General features: G+C 40.1%; 1 protein-coding gene across 3 annotated transcripts in view; it reads left to right on the top strand.

Annotated features, from left to right (window-relative positions):
* LOC149322248 (monocarboxylate transporter 4) overlaps positions 1-13,447 on the top strand; it is a 34,055-nt gene extending 20,608 nt beyond the window's left edge. For all 3 annotated transcript variants that reach the window (XM_089537791.1, XM_089537782.1, XM_089537802.1), the window contains exons 2-5: positions 155-397; positions 2,367-2,510; positions 3,899-4,666; positions 7,613-13,447. In XM_089537791.1, the coding sequence (XP_089393917.1) occupies positions 175-397; positions 2,367-2,510; positions 3,899-4,666; positions 7,613-7,878 (1,401 nt within the window). In that variant the 5' untranslated portion in view covers positions 155-174 and the 3' untranslated portion in view covers positions 7,879-13,447. The remainder of the gene's footprint in view (positions 1-154; positions 398-2,366; positions 2,511-3,898; positions 4,667-7,612) is intronic.
* The last annotated feature ends 6,286 nt before the right edge of the window (positions 13,448-19,733 follow it).

Here is a 19,733-nt window from a genome sequence, read left to right as displayed (position 1 = left end):
TGACATGGATGATTACCTCATGTGATAAAGCATGTTATTTAGAGTCTACTGTACTAGTACAATTTTTCACTGTGTAATAAAGTCTTGAATCAATTATTTGTTCTATTATCTATGGATTAAATAACCACTCTTTATTGTTGTTATCATGTCTTAGGAACCCTGTAAAGTTTCGTCATGGGAGCTGTGGTGGTTGATGATGGTCCAGCTGGAGTTAAAGCCCCAGATGGTGGCTGGGGCTGGGCTGTTCTCTTTGGGTGCTTTGTCATCACTGGATTCTCCTATGCCTTCCCAAAGGCCATGAGCGTCTTTTTCAAGGAGCTTATCCGGGAATTCAATGTTGGCTATAGCGACACAGCATGGATATCCTCCATTCTATTGGCCATGCTTTATGGAACAGGTAAGCCATTTTTCTTTGGTACATAAGTTGACTGTTTGAAGAAATGAGAAGGGGACATAGGAACACAGAAAGCTGCCTTATGCTGATTAAGCCCACTTGTCTATCTAGCCAAGTATTATAAACTCTAGCTGGTTTCAGCACTATTGAGTTTTCAGGTAGGATTTTTTTTTCTTAGCCCCACCTGATGATCTCTGGTATTTCCTGATGGCCTCTGATGCAAATATTAACCTGGCCTGATATTACTTTTCTCCTAAAATAATGCAAGATAGATATTTCCAGGGTGGTATGATGGTTCAAAGCAGAACAATGAAGCTGTAGTGTAGATAATAAGAACAATAGGCATACAGTACATTAAGACTTGGAAGCATACTGTTGGCAAAAGTACCAACATTTGTTTTTTTACCAATTTTATCAAGTCATAGAAAATATGGAATCTAGTGATAATGAATAAGAGTATATCCACCACTCGCTTACCTTCTGGCTTCTCCCTTCCTCTCCCTTCTTCTTTCCTTCTATCTCCTCCCTTCCCCTACTTTCGTCTTGTCGTCATCTCTTCTCCTCCTTCTTCAAACACCCACTCACCTTTTTCTCTAAAAGTGAATGATATTGATAGTCAGTGACATTCTGGCATAACTGTGGTCTAGAGCAAGGGTGGGGAACCTATGGCCCTTCAGGTTGTGATGAACTACCATTCCCATCATGCCTCACCACCAGCCAAGCTGAAGGAAGTTTTAGCCAGGCTCATGAGGACTTGGTTGTAGCTCCCCCATCTATCGTTAGCATCACCATAAAGGGGGGGGGGGAGCTACAACCAAGCTTTCATGAGCCCCCCCCCCCTTTATGGTGATGCCAACCATAAGTGGGGGAGCTACAACCAAGCCCTCATGAGCCTGGCTAAAACTTCCTATAGCTTGGCTGGTGGTGAGGCATGATGGGAATGGTAGGCCATAGGTTTCCCACCTCTGGTCTAGAGGGAGGGAGTTCCACAAGTATGGGGTGGATCAGCCACCAAAAAATCTTCTCTATACGTTTTGGCTTTGCTTTTGTAGGCCATGATGGACAAAGACAGAGATGATGTTTGGTGAGGTATGTAATGCCCGAGGTGTCCAAACCATTAAAAGATTTACAGTTCATAATCAGTAACTTCCACTTGTGCACAGAAAGTAATGGGAAGCCAGTGCAAATACTAGTTAATGTGCTCTTGACAACTCATCCATCATGGGCTGAACTGTTGCAGCTGGCATCAGCTGAGACTTCTGGATAGTCATTAAGGGCAGCCTTTGTAGACTGTGTTACAGGCCTCTAGATCTAACATGACTAAAGCATCTATGCTACTTGTTAGATTTCGTAAAGGTCCTGTTCAGTGAGAATGATTCCATTAAAAGCACCTTTGGCCACTGTTCTGATCTGATTTTCCAGATGAAACTGTTGTAAACCCAGAGGCGAGTTCCAACCAGAAGAGAATATGCTGAAAACCACTTAAAGGGACAAGTTTGTGGAACTGTGGCCCTCCAGATGGCAATGGACTCTTAATTCCCATTAGCCGTAGCCAGCCTAATCAATTATGAAGATTGATGGAAGTAATCTGGAAGGTCTTAGGTTCCTCAACCCTGTTTTAGGATGTTACGACCCATATCTCCATATCAAAAGATCAGAAAACATTTCTACTCCAGGGTTTTCTAGATTCAGTCAGCTCAACTTTAGTGAATCTGATAAAAATACAGAGAAGTTCTATACAGACTCAACTGCAGTGAGTTTCATTGACACAGTCAGATAATGGGTAAACACTAGCTTGTGTAAGATGAAAACAAATGTTTTAAATAGAGTCTTTATAGCATACCATTGACTTGAAACTTCCAGTTTTAACAAAGACCAATTGAAGAAGTACAAAATTGAAATGATAGATATTAATTCTTGTTTAAGGCAGTTACAGAAACAAATCTCTAAATTATTGTGTCTTTTTGCTCAGGTCCCCTGTGCAGTATGTGTGTCAATCGGTTTGGATGTCGTCCTGTTATGCTAGTTGGAGGCCTCTTTGCATCAGCTGGAATGATCTTGGCTTCCTTCTCTACTAATATGATTCAGGTCTATCTTACTGCCGGTGTCATTACTGGTAAGTCTTAGTGAACGTGTTTGGAAAGAATCAGTCAGAAAGGATACTAGCTCTTAAATTCAGTAATGCTTCATGTTGCAATGGCATATAAGCAGGGGTAAGTCAAGCTATATTTTCAGAGGGAAAATACTCCATGTGTTATAGCCTTATAGGCTTTCTCTTGATGTACCAATTTTATATGTACATGGACATTTCTGTGCAGAAAATAACTGATCCTCTCATGGAATTCTGATATTGCCTAAATAGCCTAAAGGCACCAGATCCCATCTGATCTTGGAAGCTAAGCAGGATCAGAGGAAGGAGCTGGCAAAACTTTCCTTGCTTAAGAAAACCCTATAAAATTCATGGGGTTGCCATAAGCTGACAGATGATTTGAAAGAACATACACACATACATATTTTACAAGGCATATAAAACATACTTGTGTCAAGTAGTGACATTCACAATACTTTCTACTTTCCCTAATTTTTGAAAGCAAGCCTTTCATGTTCATTCTCCTTGCAGGAGAGGCAAGAAACTCTACAGCATCTCTTTCTATTTCTGATAGTAAAAACACAATAATAACAAATCAGATAATTAACTTGTCCCTACCCTTTCATAACAGCTTCAGTCTGCTGCCTTACTCCGCTCTATCAGCACAGCTGCCCTGTCACTTCCTTTTCCCTGCAGTCAAGTAATAGTAACTGTGCCTTGTTCCTTTGTCAGTTTAGTGAGGCGTACTGCTACTCCTTGCAACTATCTTCAGGTAGCAGTAAATGACTTCTTCAGTAAAGGAAGTCTTAGCTTTGAGTATGTGAGACCTGAGATGGGTGGTAAAGATCGTTCAGAAATCACTGATTTATAGGGTTGCTAGGAGTCAAAATTGACTTGTTGGCACATAACACACAGCAGCCAGTATAATGTCACTCCTAGTTTTAGTTCCTGTAACCACTGCTATGGCTGCTAAATGAGTGATATGCCACATAGTATTGTTTGGAAATACCTTAAATAAAAGAACGTGGAAGTTAAAAATGAAATCAAATTAGTCTTTCAGGTATGACTGTAATTACTGTGGTATTTTTTTTTCTGGGAAGCAGAAGGTTTCTCTGACTTAGGACCTTTTTGTTATCTTTTTCCAACTTGGTGGGGTTTAAAAGAGTAACCTTTTAACTGCAGATTCCAGTTTCTCCCCAGAATGCAGATGTAACTTGAACTCAGTTGCTCCATGAACTCTCTTTGCATAGGTATGGACCAGAGATGCTTCCCACAGTGAACTGCTGATGTAACAGGGCCATAGATAGCAATGTTGAATGCCATCAAGGGCAATTTTTGTGTCTTGCATTATTGAGCAAGTGGCTTGTTTTGTATTGTCTCCTGTGGTTTAAACTGTAACACTTGTTATTTTTCAGGACTGGGCCTGGCACTCAATTTCCAGCCATCACTCATCATGCTCAACCGCTACTTCAGTGTGAAACGGCCTTTGGCTAATGGTTTGGCTGCAGCTGGAAGCCCCGTGTTTCTTTGTGCTCTCTCACCCTTGGGGCAGGTGCTGCAGCCTGTGTATGGATGGCGAGGAGGATTCCTCATCTTGGGAGGATTGCTCTTGAACTGCTGTGTTTGTGGAGCTCTGATGAGACCTTTGGATGCGCCTAAAAAACCCGAAGCTTCCAAAGGGGTAGCTGAAAAACAACCTAAGAAAAAGCTACTGGACTTCAGTGTTTTTAGGGATCGTGGTTTCCTCATCTATACAGTGGCTGCATCCATCATGGTGCTGGGTTTGTTTGTGCCCCCTGTGTTTGTGGTGAGCTATGCTAAGGATCTGAAGTATGAGGACACCAAATCAGCTTTCCTTTTGACCATTCTTGGATTCATAGATATATTTGCTCGGCCAATTTGTGGCATAGTGGCTGGCTTGCAGTGGGTTAGGCCCCGCTGTGTCTACCTCTTCAGTTTTGCCATGTTCTTTAATGGCTTTACTGATCTTATGGGATCCATGTCCTACAACTATGGCGGTCTGGTCGTCTTCTGCATTTTCTTTGGCATTTCCTACGGAATGGTTGGTGCTCTTCAGTTTGAAGTTCTCATGGCGATTGTTGGTACACAGAAGTTTTCCAGTGCCATTGGCTTGGTTCTCCTGTGTGAAGCATTGGCTGTTCTAGTTGGACCACCTACAGCAGGTATATGTTTCATCTAATTTTATAACTGTTTGGCAATGACGGCATTTTATGAACGGTAGAAAGGTGATGCGAATTACCATCAGAGGCAATCTATGATATTTTGAGGAGATGGAGGATAGCTTCTGTTTTGAGGCTACCTATGCACTCATTCATTGTCTTTATAGCCTGCCTAGCCCACAATATAAATAAAATCAAAATATTGCTTTAAAAAAATGGGCCAGAATTCTCCTGGGGTCTTATGTTTTTATAAGTGGACTTCTGTCTATCGGAATTAGAACTAGGCAGCTCTGTAACTTCTGTATCCAATAAAGGTGCTATTATAATAATAATAATTTTTAATATTAATTTTTATTTATACCCCGCCTTTCCATAAATATGATCAAGGTGGCTTACAAAAGATTAAAACATCACAGTACAAAGTTAAAAACATCACTACAAGGGAACAGGAATCAATACAATTACATATATCAGGGGCAGGAGATGCGAAGATCAAATTACAATAGTCCGAGGTCATAAATAAACAAGTTATGCTACTACAAAGGGCAGGCAACAAAGTGACATGCACAGTGGAACCAATGCACAACTGGACTGATGCACATTGGTCCCGATGTGCATTAGGACATTGGTTAGGGAGTGCCTGTGTACATCAGGATACTCTTGCTGGTGTTCCATTATACACATTTTCCATTTTCTAACAGAGTTTCTTGGTGGCTCTGCTACATAGCTAAATGTATGTAAAGTTACATAATATACACCGCAATAGAGGATTCTGGCCACAAATGATTACATTAAAAAGTTTTAACAACAAATAGAGTATTGTTTAAATACTGTAACTTTCATGTTCTGCCCCTATTTCTCCATTTCTGCATGTGCTATTTTAATTTAAATTAACTTAAATTTATATCCTGCTTTTCTCCTTCTTGAGGATCCAAGGCACATTAAGCATTTAAAAAACAGGGTACACTTAAAATAAATTATTCATGCAAAAGTTAAAAATAAAATAAAATGATAGTTCAATTAAAAAACAGAAAACAATATACAGTATGACTCTGGTATCCACAGGACCAATATCCACAGTTTCACATATCCACATCCAGAAACAAATATTCTCTTTAGGCATTTTCAAGGTCCTAAAGTGCAATTATATGGTATGTTTCAGGAGGAAGTTGCCCATAGAGATGCACTGAAGGACCTAGAAATACCAAGAGAGGTGTTCTCTCTAGGAATCTCTAGATCCTTCAGTGTGACTCTATGGTCAACCTCCTCTGGAAATAATTAATTTCAATAGGATTTGCTATTATCTGCAGTTTGACTTTTCCATAGTAAGTCCGGGAACGTATCCCTCCACAGATACGGGGGTTGTACTGTAATAAACAATTAAAACATAGTAAAATTTTAAAAATTATAAACCCATTAAAAGCTCTTTCTGTCAAACAAATTATAAACCAAAGGATTCCCTGAATAAAAGGGTATTTGCCTTCCAGGAAAATGAAAGGAGATAGGGTGTCAAGTTAATTTCCTAAAGGAGGGAATTCAAAAAATAGGAAACAGTCACTGAGAAGGTTCTCTCCCCTGTCTTCATCAAATGTGCCTGTGATGTTGGTGAGATAGAGGGAAAGGATCTTAAAACTCATGCAGGTTTCAGAAAGGGAGATAAACTCTTTCAGATAGTGTGTTTTTGTGTTTATTTTTGGTACCGGAATCCTTGAAAATGGTGGTGAAGGTTGAATGGTTCTTGACCACAAGCTGAGATAATTAATTAAAGACATCATAAGGCAGGTACATTTACCTGAGGCAAGCGATAACAAGTCACAATTATGTCCACTTAAATCTAAAGCCTGATGTGCACAATGAGAAATAAGAATAACCCTCCACACTGCAGCATAAGTGGCTCTGAGATATGTTTTCCTTCCTCTCTTGTAAGGGGAACTGTTTAACAGGAGATGTGGGACAGAGAAAAATAAGTATTTCTTTAAGCAGTGCTAGCTCTAGTGATGGCTGCCAACTTGGAGTGTTTTAAAAGGATAGTAGATAAAGTGGATGAGATTAAAGCTGTTGGTGGCTACTATTTCTAACGGCTATATTCTACTTCCAGGATTGAATACCATTTTCTGGGGAACCCCAAATGGGAGAGTGTTGCTGCTGGGCTTAGGTCCTGCCTGTCAGCTTTCCAGAGGCACCTAACCAGCCACAGACAGAGTGCTGCACTTAAGTAGAGCTGTGGTCTGATCCCACAGGGCTCACCTAATGTTCTGAACAACCTGTGTGAAGAAGAGGAAAGAAAAAAAGCAACAAGAAACAAAAAATTAACCCTTCCCCTCAAGTCTGCAAGGGCAAAAACAGGTTCAGAAAGAGAATAAGGAGCAGAAGCCAAAGAATGTAAACAGGGTGTGGGCAGTGAAGAAATAGTATTTCACACAATGTGCTGCAAGTTAAAAAGTCCCTTATTATGGAATTCATAGAGATACCTGAATTTTCCCAAAATTGCCAGACCTTTCAGTTTAGAACTTTTGTTATATGTGTGATTCTGGAACATTCTGCCTTGTGTTTCTGAGAGATTTTAATTCTCAAATTGATGTTAATTATTTAAATGATTAGCACCTTCGTTCTCTCAGCTGAGAGGAAGAGAATAAGGTAACCAAATATAAAAGACCAGCAATCAATTAAAAATCTGACAATGTGTATCTCTTTCTCTCTAACAAAAAGCATTATTTTTCATCCTCACAAAATCTATTTTTATAAGGATAAAACCTTTCACTAGGAGCTTATAATGTGGATATCTGGCAGGCTTCTTCTGAAAGTTAATTCACCTCATTTCTCCTCCTAAATGTGCTGAGAATGAATCTTCAGACTAGTAGTATTTCTTTAAAATATGTTTATGTCAACCCTAATGCAGAAATTAGTTTGATTGAATATGGTCTTGAAGATGTTTATTTTCTCTTCCAGGCAAACTCTTGGATGCAACCCACAAATATATGTTCGTTTTTATTCTTGCTGGCATTGAAGTTGTTACTTCATCTGTGGTGCTGGCTGTAGGAAATGCCTGCTGTATCAAAAGACCAGCTGAAACACAAGTAAAAGAAGACGCAGCAGAAAGAGAGGAGCTAAACAAACAACCTGGAGACAGAAAAGTGGACTCTATTGAAGTAGAACGCTTTCTAAAAGATGAAAAAAATGGGCAAGTTGTAACTAACCCAGAAACGTGTGTGTGAGTGTGACAAGAATGAATGTCAAAATATTTAGGAAGAAATTCAGATGATTTCAACACTGTTATTTATTTTAGAAATAGGACTAGTTTAGGGCTGGGCCATCTTGTTTGGGAACTGGAGGCCAACCAGCTCATGAAATCACTCTTTGGAAGCTGGCCTATTAGAAAACCTTTTCTCCCTGCTTTAAAATGGATTGATCTTCAAATTAAACTGCTTGGGTGTAACTACTACTGCAAGCTAAACAAATGGCCTTCTAAACACATGTAGAGGTCCCGCTATGCATCACCAGAAAATGCTCACTTGGATGAAAATATTTTAACTTGAAAGGAATTATATATAAACTTTTCCTGTCACACAGATGAAATAATTGTCTGGTTTTGTGTGTGTGCATATGTGGTACACTTCAATGTATCTTCCATGTCTGTGTCTGCTTTAGGAGGAATGGCTTAGCAAGGAGAAATCTCAGGGACTTGGTCATCTCCAGAAAGGTTTTAAAACTTATCTTTTCCAAATGTCTTTAGATCATTTGGCTCAGCCCTAATCTAATTTTGATAACATGTACAATTTTCAAAAACTTCTGGTTTTTCAATGTATTTTTATGCTATTTTTGTTTTCTGTTTTCATTGTCATTTTTACTGGAAATATACAAATACCAAGAAAGGCACTGTGATGCTTCCTGGGACATCTTACAATGGTTGTTCTCAAATTATGTAAAAACAAACTGAAAGTCATGTGTAGTTCTAAGAGGCCAACAGAGCAAGCTTAATGATTACTTTACCCTCATTACTGACCCTCTGCTTTAAATATATTCCCTTCAGAATGTGTCTTGCTTTCATGGCTTTCACAGCTTTATTTCCACAGAGGAAACCAGTCCAAAAGAAATGGAAAGAGTCATTTTAGTAATGTGCCTCTAACATCTGTGAGTTCTATATTAAACTGGAGGCGAGTGAGTGAGCAGATAAAGACCTTTGGAGTCAGAATTAAAAATGCTTCATTAAAAAGGTGCTATTACATTTTTACATAATAGTGCACTGCCCCCATTATTTCACCATGGTGAAACATTAATGGAGTTGTCATCTCCATCATGAAATGAGACAGGCGTAATAGAAGATGCATAGGGTGAAGAAGGTAGTTTTTGCTTTCTGCTATCCTTATTCTTCTTCAGAAAGAAACTGGGGATGGGGGTGGGATGCAGGTGTCCTCTTATTTTCTGTGATACTCTGTAGGTGAAATGATGTTGAGCTCATCAAATGGCAAAAGCCAACATTTGGGAGCACGCTGTATTTAGTGGCCTGACAAAGAATAAGGGAGCCTAGAGAGTTTATATGCACGTTTATCTTGAACATTTTCTGGTTTTAGACTACAACTAACAGAATTTCCCAGACAGTATGGCCATGACCAATATGGGGATTACTGGAAGTTGCAGTCAAGAAAACTAACTTTTCTAAGCTCTGAGTCATGAACCTGACCCCATTATTTTCAGAGGATAACACGTTTAAATTCCTTAATACAAGTAGATAAAGGTGTGTGTGACCAAGTAACCACCAGAGTGGAACACCTAGCCTACAACATGATGTGCTTGACAACACATTGCTATACAGTACCCATGTTGTACAGATTCAAAACATAGGCAAGGACACCTGAGTAGGGCTTATCTTCTATCTTGCTCTTGTTACCATCCTTCTCAGAAGCGATGGATGGGCTTGAACCTTCCAGATGTTGTGGGACTCCCAACTACGGTCAGTTTCAGCCTCATGGCCAATGGCTGGGGATGACTTATGGGCTTCAGTAACATTTATTAAACATGGGGGGGGGGGCTTTAGATTGTTCACTCCTGCCCTGTATCCCTGCAGAAGCAAGAGCTGCAGGGATGATATAAGGTAGACTGATGAAAATGAACATCGCTCAAATAGGTCCCAAGAGGAAGATAAGGCCCTTCTGTCCCCATGTCAATTTTGCTCTGCATGTCTGAGGCCAGTAGTAATGATAAATTAATAGAAAGAGATGACAGAAGCAGATTGGTGGGCCCATGTGTGCATGTGTATCCAACCCTAACAACTAGAAAGTTAATTGTCACTAGTTTGCAAGTCGGCCTCTGAATTTCTCTCATAATACCTTGAGCTAATCTTATTTTCTCTTTAGCGGATTCCATATGCAAAATTCTTGTTCCCTGGGCAGCTGTAAAACAGCCTTCAGTTAGATGTTAAGAGAGAAAGTAGAAACACAAAGGAAGTTGTGATGGTTTTTTATCATAATGTTTAACCAAAGAGGGACTATGTTTATTTGATATTATCTTTGGCAGGAACTTCCATTGTCCCACATTTTAGTAGTAGGGGTATATGACCAAAGCAAGGAAGAAGACTACATGACAGACACTGAGTCAAGCTTGGCTTGGAATACAAAGCTTTTCAGACATTAGGATACAGAGCTAAACTTGAGTTAACCTGTCTTACAAGTAGGGATTTATTGTTCTGAGTAGCAAAATTAGATACCCATCTGGTGGCCTGGAGCACTGATTAAAAATGGTACCTAGGTCAAGTCGAGCTGCTTTAGGAAAGCTGGTAAGGGCATTTGTGCCTGTGGCTTCTCTGAAACAGCTAAGGCGGGTTATAGACCGCCCATTTGGGGCAGGCTGCACCCGCCCCTTTCCCCGGTGTATCGGGGCCTCAGCTGCCAGAACGGCAGCCACTGAGGCCCCGATCCGCCACTTTTCAGGCTGCGGGGAAGCAGCAAAACGCCACTTCCCCGCAGCCTGAAAAGGGGTGTCCCTGGGGCTTCAAGCCCCAAGGACACCCTGCGGCGGCGGGGAGGAGAAAGGGGCCACTTGGCCCCTTTCTCCATTGCTTCGCTGGGCGCAGCCGTCTGAAGGCTGCGCCCAGCGAATCAAAGCGCCACCGCAAACCAGGAAGGAGCTCCGAAACGGAGCTCCTTCCTGGTCCGCGGAAAGGGCGCCCTAGGTGCCCTGGCGCGGACCGACGACGTCATGTCCACACCACCCCATGTAGAGGCGGCGTGGTCGTGACGTTGTCATGGCGGCCCCCTTGTGGAAGGGGAGCCGCCATTTTGAACGGACTCAGTCCGTACTAGGGTTAGGGGGGTGCAGAAGCACCGCACCTTCCTAACCCTAGTACGGACTGAGTCCGTACTTTAATGGCGGTCTGTAACCCGCCTATGTATTCCAAAGAGTGGGGTCAAGTGACAGATTTTTTCAACTGGCTCTTCCACAAAGTCATTTCATTAATGCATTCCTTAACAACATGTTCAGTATTCACTGGTCGAGTAACAACTGAATGTTGGGTAGCCATGCTCACGTTATTCAAATTAAAGTATATTTAAAGATGAGGGTCAGAACTGGCAATATATATAGGCTTGGTATTTTCCTGGATGCATCAAAGGTAATTTATTTGCAAACTGAGTGCACTGTTAGCACAGAAAAGGCTGCTTTTCTCTCAGATCATTTGCATAATTCAGGCAATGTCTGTTGTTTGTCTTGTTATAAGATGGTTAGACAGTGGCGTTGCATTATGCTGACTCCTGTGGGTTACCATAGAGTTTAGCAAGGCTGTATTCTGAATTAGGCAGGAGCAGGAGATGACATGCTTCTAGCTAGTGTTATACTCTGGATTATTTTATCTCAGAATGAAATTGACTTCCAGTCCTGCAGAACAATATACTGATTTGGCTAATACAGTATATAGGAGGAAGCACATTAACAACTTTCCTACTGTTTCAAAAGCTATTTTTCAGATGGTGAGTAGGTTACTGTATATAAAAATAATGTAAAATGAGGTTCTTTTGCTCTGTACATGCCTAGAAAAGAAGAGAAAGGGGCAGAGAGAAGGGAGACAAGGAATGGGAAGCTGGATGCAGTGGTGTGTGGTTTCTGAGACTTTATGGGAGTATTCTTAGAGCAGTTGCAAATGCTAGAGAAATACTGTTCCCTTTCTCTCCAGCATTCCAAAGCTTCTACCAATTAAAATTTAGTGGGAGCATACATTAAACTAGGTGATAAATTACACTATTGCAAAAATTATAGACATGAAAGGAGGAAGGAGTTACTTTCTTCCTGGGAAAATTTCTTCAAGTGAAATAGGACATGGATTGCATTTCAGCTTCACTAATTTCTTTTCAAGGCAGAAGACTGTTCAATTTTTTCTAAAACCCCCCCCCCCCACACACACACACACTTTTTTTTTAATAAAGGCATCATCATATTGAATACATCTTTGAGTTCCTTCACTTGGGCCAAAATCTCTGTATGAGAAATTGCTATTTGAAAAATCTATGCATTAAAGGACAATTGTCAATGTTTTCACAGTTCCTTTGATAACTGTGAAGGATGAAAGAATCTTACCTCTTGCTGTGGTTGAGTACTTGCAAGTTTGAGCACTGGCTTTGATTAGGTATCTGCTACAACTTGCATACTGCCAAATAATGGTTGACTATTCTATTTGATGATCTTCTCTCTTGTTCCCTCCTGCTTTTATATAAGATATGTGTGTAAATATATATGTGTGTGCACATGTGTCATTGCAGTACAAGGCATATGTGTTCACAAAAGAAAATGAGCTGCACCAGCTGACAGATACACAAACCTTGATCTAAAGACCTGTATGTACTCAAGTGTACATCTCTATTTTTTTAATAGACCAAGGTTTTCAGTCATTTCAAATGATGCAACAAAGCCATGTGTATAAAGGAATGCCGAGCAGACCAGCATTCCCTCCTAAAATTAAGTGGGGAGACAATCTGTTCAGGGAAAACTCTGTTGTTTGTTGATATTCCCACACAATTGCTGGAATCAGGCATCTGGATTTTCCATAACGGGCAAGCAACTAACATGAATTACCTGTTACAGAAAGTAAAATTGCAGCATTATTTTTATGATTTTGAAATATTATATTTAAATGTATAGTTTTAATCTACTCAGAGCATGAATGAAAGCAGTTGAACCAAATATATTGAAATAATGCAACATATTTTAAGCAGTGACCAAGAGCGTTGTTTCTTTCCCTTCAATACATACTTGCTATTCAGCAATTTAACTTGCCTGCTAGGATATGACAGGGTGGGGGTGAGCAACATCATTCAGACTGATATGTTCCATTGGGTCCCATTTATATAATTGCCATCTATGCTGTTCTACCCAGTCTATGCAACTCTTTTTGTTGTTAACAAAACTAGCCCCCTTCAACTGTCATTACCATGTGACAAAATCACAAAATGTTTGCCTTCTTTCTTCTCAGAGTGCAAGTAACTGCAGTGCACAACTGCAAGGCAGTTGTGATAGAGTTTCCAGGAGAACAAAGCTCTTGTGTGCTACAATTATTAGGTGCAGAATTTGTCAGTACCAGTTGTCATTGTGTGGGTGAGTCTGTATGTGTGTCAACATATTGCTGCATATGAGTGCGTGCTTGTTAACAGGTTGAAGGCAAGCGAAGTCACTTTTGTCCCTGCTTTCATGTAAATGCACTTTAATGTAATAATATGTGGGTGTCAATGTAATTTGGATTTATGCTTTTCTAGTGAACTGTTGCAACCATAGTGAATAAAGTTATTTATTCTCTTGTCAGTATTGTTGCCTCAAGAGATACATCATAGAAATGATGTTCTTCTGGTCTGTTCAGTGAGTCAGCAACTAACTTTTATCAGGCCTATACTGTATTTCATACAAGGTTTAAAGCAATGGATCAAAAATAGATAGTGCCTCTGAGAAGGTACAGAAAGCAACTGTGATAACCTAATTTTTTTTGCAGGGCAACTCACAGCTTTTGTGGAAGAATTTAAAACTGGGGGAAAGGCAAGGTGGGAAAGAGTTAATCCTATCATAGATTTCCTGTGCATTTTCTGATCTCTTCATAAAATGATAGAAAAGGCAATAGAGCCTGATTCTGGCCAAGCCTTTTATTCTGTCTGTTCTCAATAATTCTATTTTATCAGAAAGGAGAATTGTTCCTGTGTCATCAAGAGTATGATCATAATGGAAAAGACTATTTAGCTTAGAGAAGACAGCATGTTCTTTTTGATTTATCGGCACCATTTTGTTTTGTTTTGTTTTGGGGGGGGGGGTCTGGTAATGAAACTCCATTATGTATTTCAATGCAAACATACGTTACAGTGAGTGGCAACTGAAAAAAAATAATTTCTTTAAAAATGTTTCTCATGCAAGATCACTCATAACCTAAGCAGCACAAAACAGCAAATATGCTGTGTAGCATCATATGCTACCAGAACAGATGTTGGCATTCCTGAAAGGCTGCATGTTTTGGTAATTCAAAATCTTTTAATGTTTTTAATTTTCAAAAAATGATTTTTACTCTGCTATGTTTTTAACTGTTATGTTTTAATACTCATATTATTTGATTATTTTTAACTTTTGTAATTAATGTTTTAGTTGAATCCTTTTAAAATTATTGTAAGCCACCTTGAATCTTATTTTGGGAGAAAGGCAAAATATAAATCCAATGAATGAAATAATGAATTTTTGTTGATCAGCACACCAAATGGTGGGCTGTAGGCCATCTGGATTTTACAGTAAGACACTGCAACACAAACACCTTTGCAGGAGCATGTAGAGAAGGGGTAGGGAATATGTCCTCCCTCCTGATGTTGCTAGACTGTAAATCACCTTCCCCTTCCTTGATGACCATGCTGGCAAGAGGGATAGGGGCTGTAGTCATTAACATCTGCAGGGTCACAATGTTTCCCACCCTTGTTGTAAAGGCATTAAGGTAAGTCACATTACATACAAAAGGAACAACTGAACTTTAAGAAAAACACAGTGGACAATTCTTGTAAAAAATTTGAGAATAAAGTCCATGTTTTTAAACTGTCAAGCATATGTGGTGGAAAATTAATCTATTCTTAAATATATATGCACTACATTAAAGTCCAGAAACTAGTTTTTTGTTGCAGAATTAAGAACTTTAGGATTACCCAGAACTAGGTTAAAGCTAGATTTTTGCTTTTGTTTATTTTGAGCATCTGACCATATGGTAGAGTACTATTAGGATAAAATAACAGGCAAGCTTTGCTGTATGATGGCTGAATAATGAATGAGTGTGAATTAAATGGAGGGCAGATGGTGATAGCTTCTGTGCAATGCAAATTAACAAAGAATCCATGCAATAAACCTCAAGCAAAATAACTTGGAACTCTAGAAATGAATAATGGTTTTCTTCTCTACAGTTGAGTGTGTTTTGAAGAAATGTCTTCACTGATCTTTAAGCCAGAAATAGTAATTTTGTAGCCCTCTGGAAACAGTTGGATTCCAAAATCCTAGCCAGCAGAGGCAGTGGCGAATAATGTTCAGAGCTGCAGTCCAACAATATGGAGGGCTGCAGCATTCTCACTTTGTTTTCAGTGCAGTCAGACTTACATTTTACGCTAGCTATGTATTGCTAATATTGATTCATTCTTAAAGCAAAATGTCCCAGCTATTTACAGGCATCACAGCAAAGTAGTTTGAAGAGCAACTGAAAAAACAATGCCCAGTTTTTGGCACTTTTATGAAAAATATGTAACATAGAAGTCCTTTATTGCAAAGAAAAAGTGGGGCCACTCTCTAACAACCCTGAGTCAACTCTGTAAAGGTCAAGTAGGAGCATCAGCACCTAGTTCAGAGAAGGATAACAAGGATGGTAAGGCGTTATGGAGAACAAAACATAGGAGGAAAGGCTGAAGGAGCTGGGCATGTTCATGTCTAGTGAAGAGAACACTAAGGGGTGACATGTTTGCACTCTTTAAACACACAAGGGCTGCCACAGAAAGAAGGGGACAGGCTTGTTCAGTGTTGTGCCAGAGGGTAGGATCAAGTCTAATGGTTTGAAATTACAGGGAGTTAGATTTCAATTGAGCATTAGAAGGAACCTTTTGACCATAAGAGTGATTCAGGAATGGAACAAACTACCTAGAGAGGAGGTGGGGTCTTTTTGTTCTGGTTGTCTTTGAAAATCGGCTGGACAGCTACCTGGTAGGGATGCTCTAGCTTAGCTGCGGTTCCTGTATTAAGTAGGGAGTAGGACTTGATTCTATCAATGACAGAATAAGTTGCACCAGGAATGGTGCCATGATGCAAAATAATGTGGTTGCTTCAAGTGGCTGATACTGGACGGTAGCAGCAAAACATTGGAAAGCACTGGAAAAGTGAGGTATGCACCTGTCCTGAACCTCCTAATCTATTTGCTGCCTCGAGATGTGGATGACACTGTCTCATCGTGAGTGTTGAAGAGAAATTCAATTACCAGTCCAATTAGCTTTTGTACATAGAATGGGGCAGGAGCACTGTTATTTTTTTTTGTGTGTGTGTCAGGTAGAACGGTCTTGATTCAAGCTGCATCCATACTGCAGAAACAATCCAGTTTGATATGATACCATTTTAGCTGCCATGGCTCAATGCTATGGACTACTGGGATTTAAAGTTTGTTATGGCACCAGAGCTCACTGACAGAGAAGGCTAAATGTCTCACAAAGCTACAGTTCCCAGAACTCCATAACGTGGAGCCATGAAAGTTAAAGTGGTGCCAGACTGGATTATTTCTTCAGTGCAGATGTAGCCTCAGTTCCAAGTTGCACCCTTAGAACAGTAACCTATAAAATCTGACCTCTGCAGATTAGTACAAAAAGCTTAATCCAAATTTACAAAATTATGTTCAAGGTAACTAATATAGCAGATTTATATTTATATTTAAGCACTTACCTGGTAAGCCAAGATATTGTCCACAGGCAAATGGTCATACTGGTGGAGGAACCAATTGCTTTTTTCTTCCCTGAGGTACTCAGCCTTGAAATCAAATGGAGCAACAAGAAGGAAAGCCTATTCCTTTGCACACTGCCTAGAAATACAGCAAGTGCTATCAGGAGACAATGAACCCTCTATCCCTCTCTCTGCCAGCCCAAAGTAGGCAAGTAAATGTCTTCAGACTAATCATTTTGCATTTATCTTGAAGGCTGGTTTATATAGCATCTTGATATGGTGAACTGATGGCCAGACTTGGACAAAGACAACCAGAGCCAGATCACCCAATGATGGGGTCTGGATCTCTTTCTCTGTGTCTAACCAGCATCACTGTGAGGATAAAACAGAATATATCCTACTCATGTGATTGTGAGCTCTTTGGAGGAACAAGAAGACAGAATGTAACAAAATAAATGAGATAAATAATACACACACACATAAACATAAATAAAAAAGATTTACCTCTGATTTGTCCATGCTCATTTGGGCAATCCATTGCTGGAACTGGATGTTTACTAGGTTTCCCTGGCCAAAACTGCCAACATCTAGGAAAGAAATGAGCCTTCAAATGTTGTTGGATGGCCACTTCTGGAATTCCTTACATTCGACTATGCAGGGGTGTAGCAAAGCAATTTTCGTGGAGGTCAGGGAGAAATAAAAATTGGTGGGTTGAAGAGATTGGGCATCTGTTACTATAAGAGTAAAGAAAGTTTACACATCATATTAGCCACCTCCCCTTTTTTCCACTTTATATGATGCTGAGCTGGGAAAATGCAGTGAGCAAATGAATTTCATGGCAACACCACAAGAAATTGTTGTAATAGCTTCATTTTCTTGGTAAGCAATAACCATTCAGACTTTGGGGTATGTCTCAGAAAAAAAATGTCAAAAGATTTTTTTCCTTGTTGCCAGAGATAGGAAAGTTTTAAATAACAGCTGTGACGTCTATGAAGTGAAAGCCTGTTGCAGCTCAATGTAATTCACAGTTCTGGTCTTGCCTTATTTCAGTCACACTCTTGTCATGTAGAAAGCTATTCTGCTATTGATGTAGCCTTCTTCCAGGCAGCACAGTAAACCTTCCTGTGAGGTGATATACCCAAAGCAGTAGCATGCGTAGAAAGGGATAAAATTCCTCTAGTAGGCCTTCTTTTTCTATCCACTTCATAGCAAAAATAAAGGTACTTTCAACTTGAATTAGGAGAGAAAACACACTCTGGTCAGTGTTTTAGTTTTGTTTGTTTTTTAAATCCAGGAAACACTGTTTTGGCCCCAGCAGAAGTGGGCTTGCCACTATGGAGGTGAGGAATTTTTGTTCTCGTGAAAGGAAGATCAAAGGCATTCTTACTTACTCTTTGGAAGACCTCATTTCTCCTCATAGTCCATCTTTTAGATTCCTGAGCACATTAACAGCTTCCAAAAAGTTCAGTTTTGAGGACAACAGAAAGCTATAGGCAATCTCAAACAAGGAAGGAGTCCCAAAGCTGCAGCAGGGCAGTTCCAGGGGTGCCAGCACCTTCTGAAATGTTTCATCTGGGAAGACGATTAAAGAAACCAGTTCCAATCTTTCAAGGCATTGGAAATGCTGGAGCAGGAATATAAGGCTTGATTTAAGACCTGGGCCTTGTTTCCACTATGGTTTAAACCGGATCATGATTCCAAATGATTTGGTTTAAACCACCATGGTTCCCACTTATTTTCAATCACTGAAGCGATTCAGAAAGGGAGGGCCATGTTTTTTACCCATTTAACCCATATCAAAAAGACAATGGGGTGTTTTGGGGGCTTTATCGATTTATTTAGAAATAAATCGATTCAGCCCATGTGGGAACCTGGTGGATTCAAATCCGCCCTGGTTCCCACTGGCAGCAGCTTCCCTGGCCTCTTGGCCATACCTTTATGCCTGCTCCTTCCAGTCCTCCATCCTCCCAGCCTGCCTCTCTCCTTCCACCCCGGCGTCTTCTCCGCCCCCGGCCTACCGGTATGGCCAGGAGAAATGGAGGGAGGCATGGCGGGAAAGCCATGGCTGTGGTTTCCTGCACCGATTCTTGAAACTGGTGCAAACATAGTGGGATGGGAACTACTGTTTGCTGAACTGATTTCAGGACATGCCAGGAAGGCAGAGGATTCTCCACATCCCAATATGTGGACCTGTCACCATAGGCTGGAGGTATGGGGTTTTTATTCCCATACAAAATACAGACCAATGCTCTTCTCGATGACTTTCTGGAGGAACTCTTCATTGTCTCTTTCATAGATTTTTGAGCATGGAAACATTCTGAGGCAGTTTAGCTGATTCTTTGAGGACAACAGCAGGTCAATTGTGTGCATACTGTAGATATATAATCTTGTACTAAGGAGAGCTTTTGGAGTTTTAGGAGAGCAGCTTCAGGAGGTGCCAACACCATCTGAAACCATCCAGGCAGATAGTTAAGCAGACCAGATTCAAGGTTTCTAGGTTTGGGGAATATTTAAGAAGAAATGGAAGACTTTGTTATTTTCAGTGTTTGTTATTTTTAAGTGATTCATTCACTCAGCATACATGTTTGGCTTCTACTGGCCAGCCTACTGATAGGTGAATAATATCTTCTTGGTTATCCTACTCTCTGAAAGGCCAAATGAGTCAATGTAGAACACAAGTGTTGATAGCAATGGTGCTATATAACCATCCTGAGTATGCAGGGTTCCCTTTTGTCTAGCCTAGCCAGCCTTTTGTGTAATGATAGCAATGGATCTTTTGTATTATGTAGATCTGTCTTGCCACTTCTGGAGTAATTCAAACAGAGGCTACTTCTAATAGCTGTATGACCTCATCATGACTAGCCTCATCTCTGGACACTGTACAGCCTCTCACTGTACATTTCTGGCTTTGGAATCTTCATATTACAACACAGTGTTACACCTACTGACAGCTACCATCTTGATTGATAAACATACAAAAACAAAAATGTGGGGACAGGACAGAGTCTCTAAAAAAACTAAGCTATAAGACCTCTGTAATATTAATTCTACCAAAAGAACAGTTAGAATAGTCTTATCTTAAATATTTAGTTGTTCTGTACAAATGTGTCCTGTTTTATATGTAGAAAACCCCATTAAACATGCAAATATATAGCAGAAAAGG

The sequence above is a fragment of the Sceloporus occidentalis genome, unplaced genomic scaffold (assembly GCF_023333645.1).
Source record: "Sceloporus occidentalis isolate IW3139 unplaced genomic scaffold, rSceOcc1.0.p SCAF_1, whole genome shotgun sequence".
Lineage (NCBI taxonomy): Eukaryota > Metazoa > Chordata > Lepidosauria > Squamata > Phrynosomatidae > Sceloporus > Sceloporus occidentalis.
This window is presented reverse-complemented; position numbering and strand designations above follow the sequence as displayed.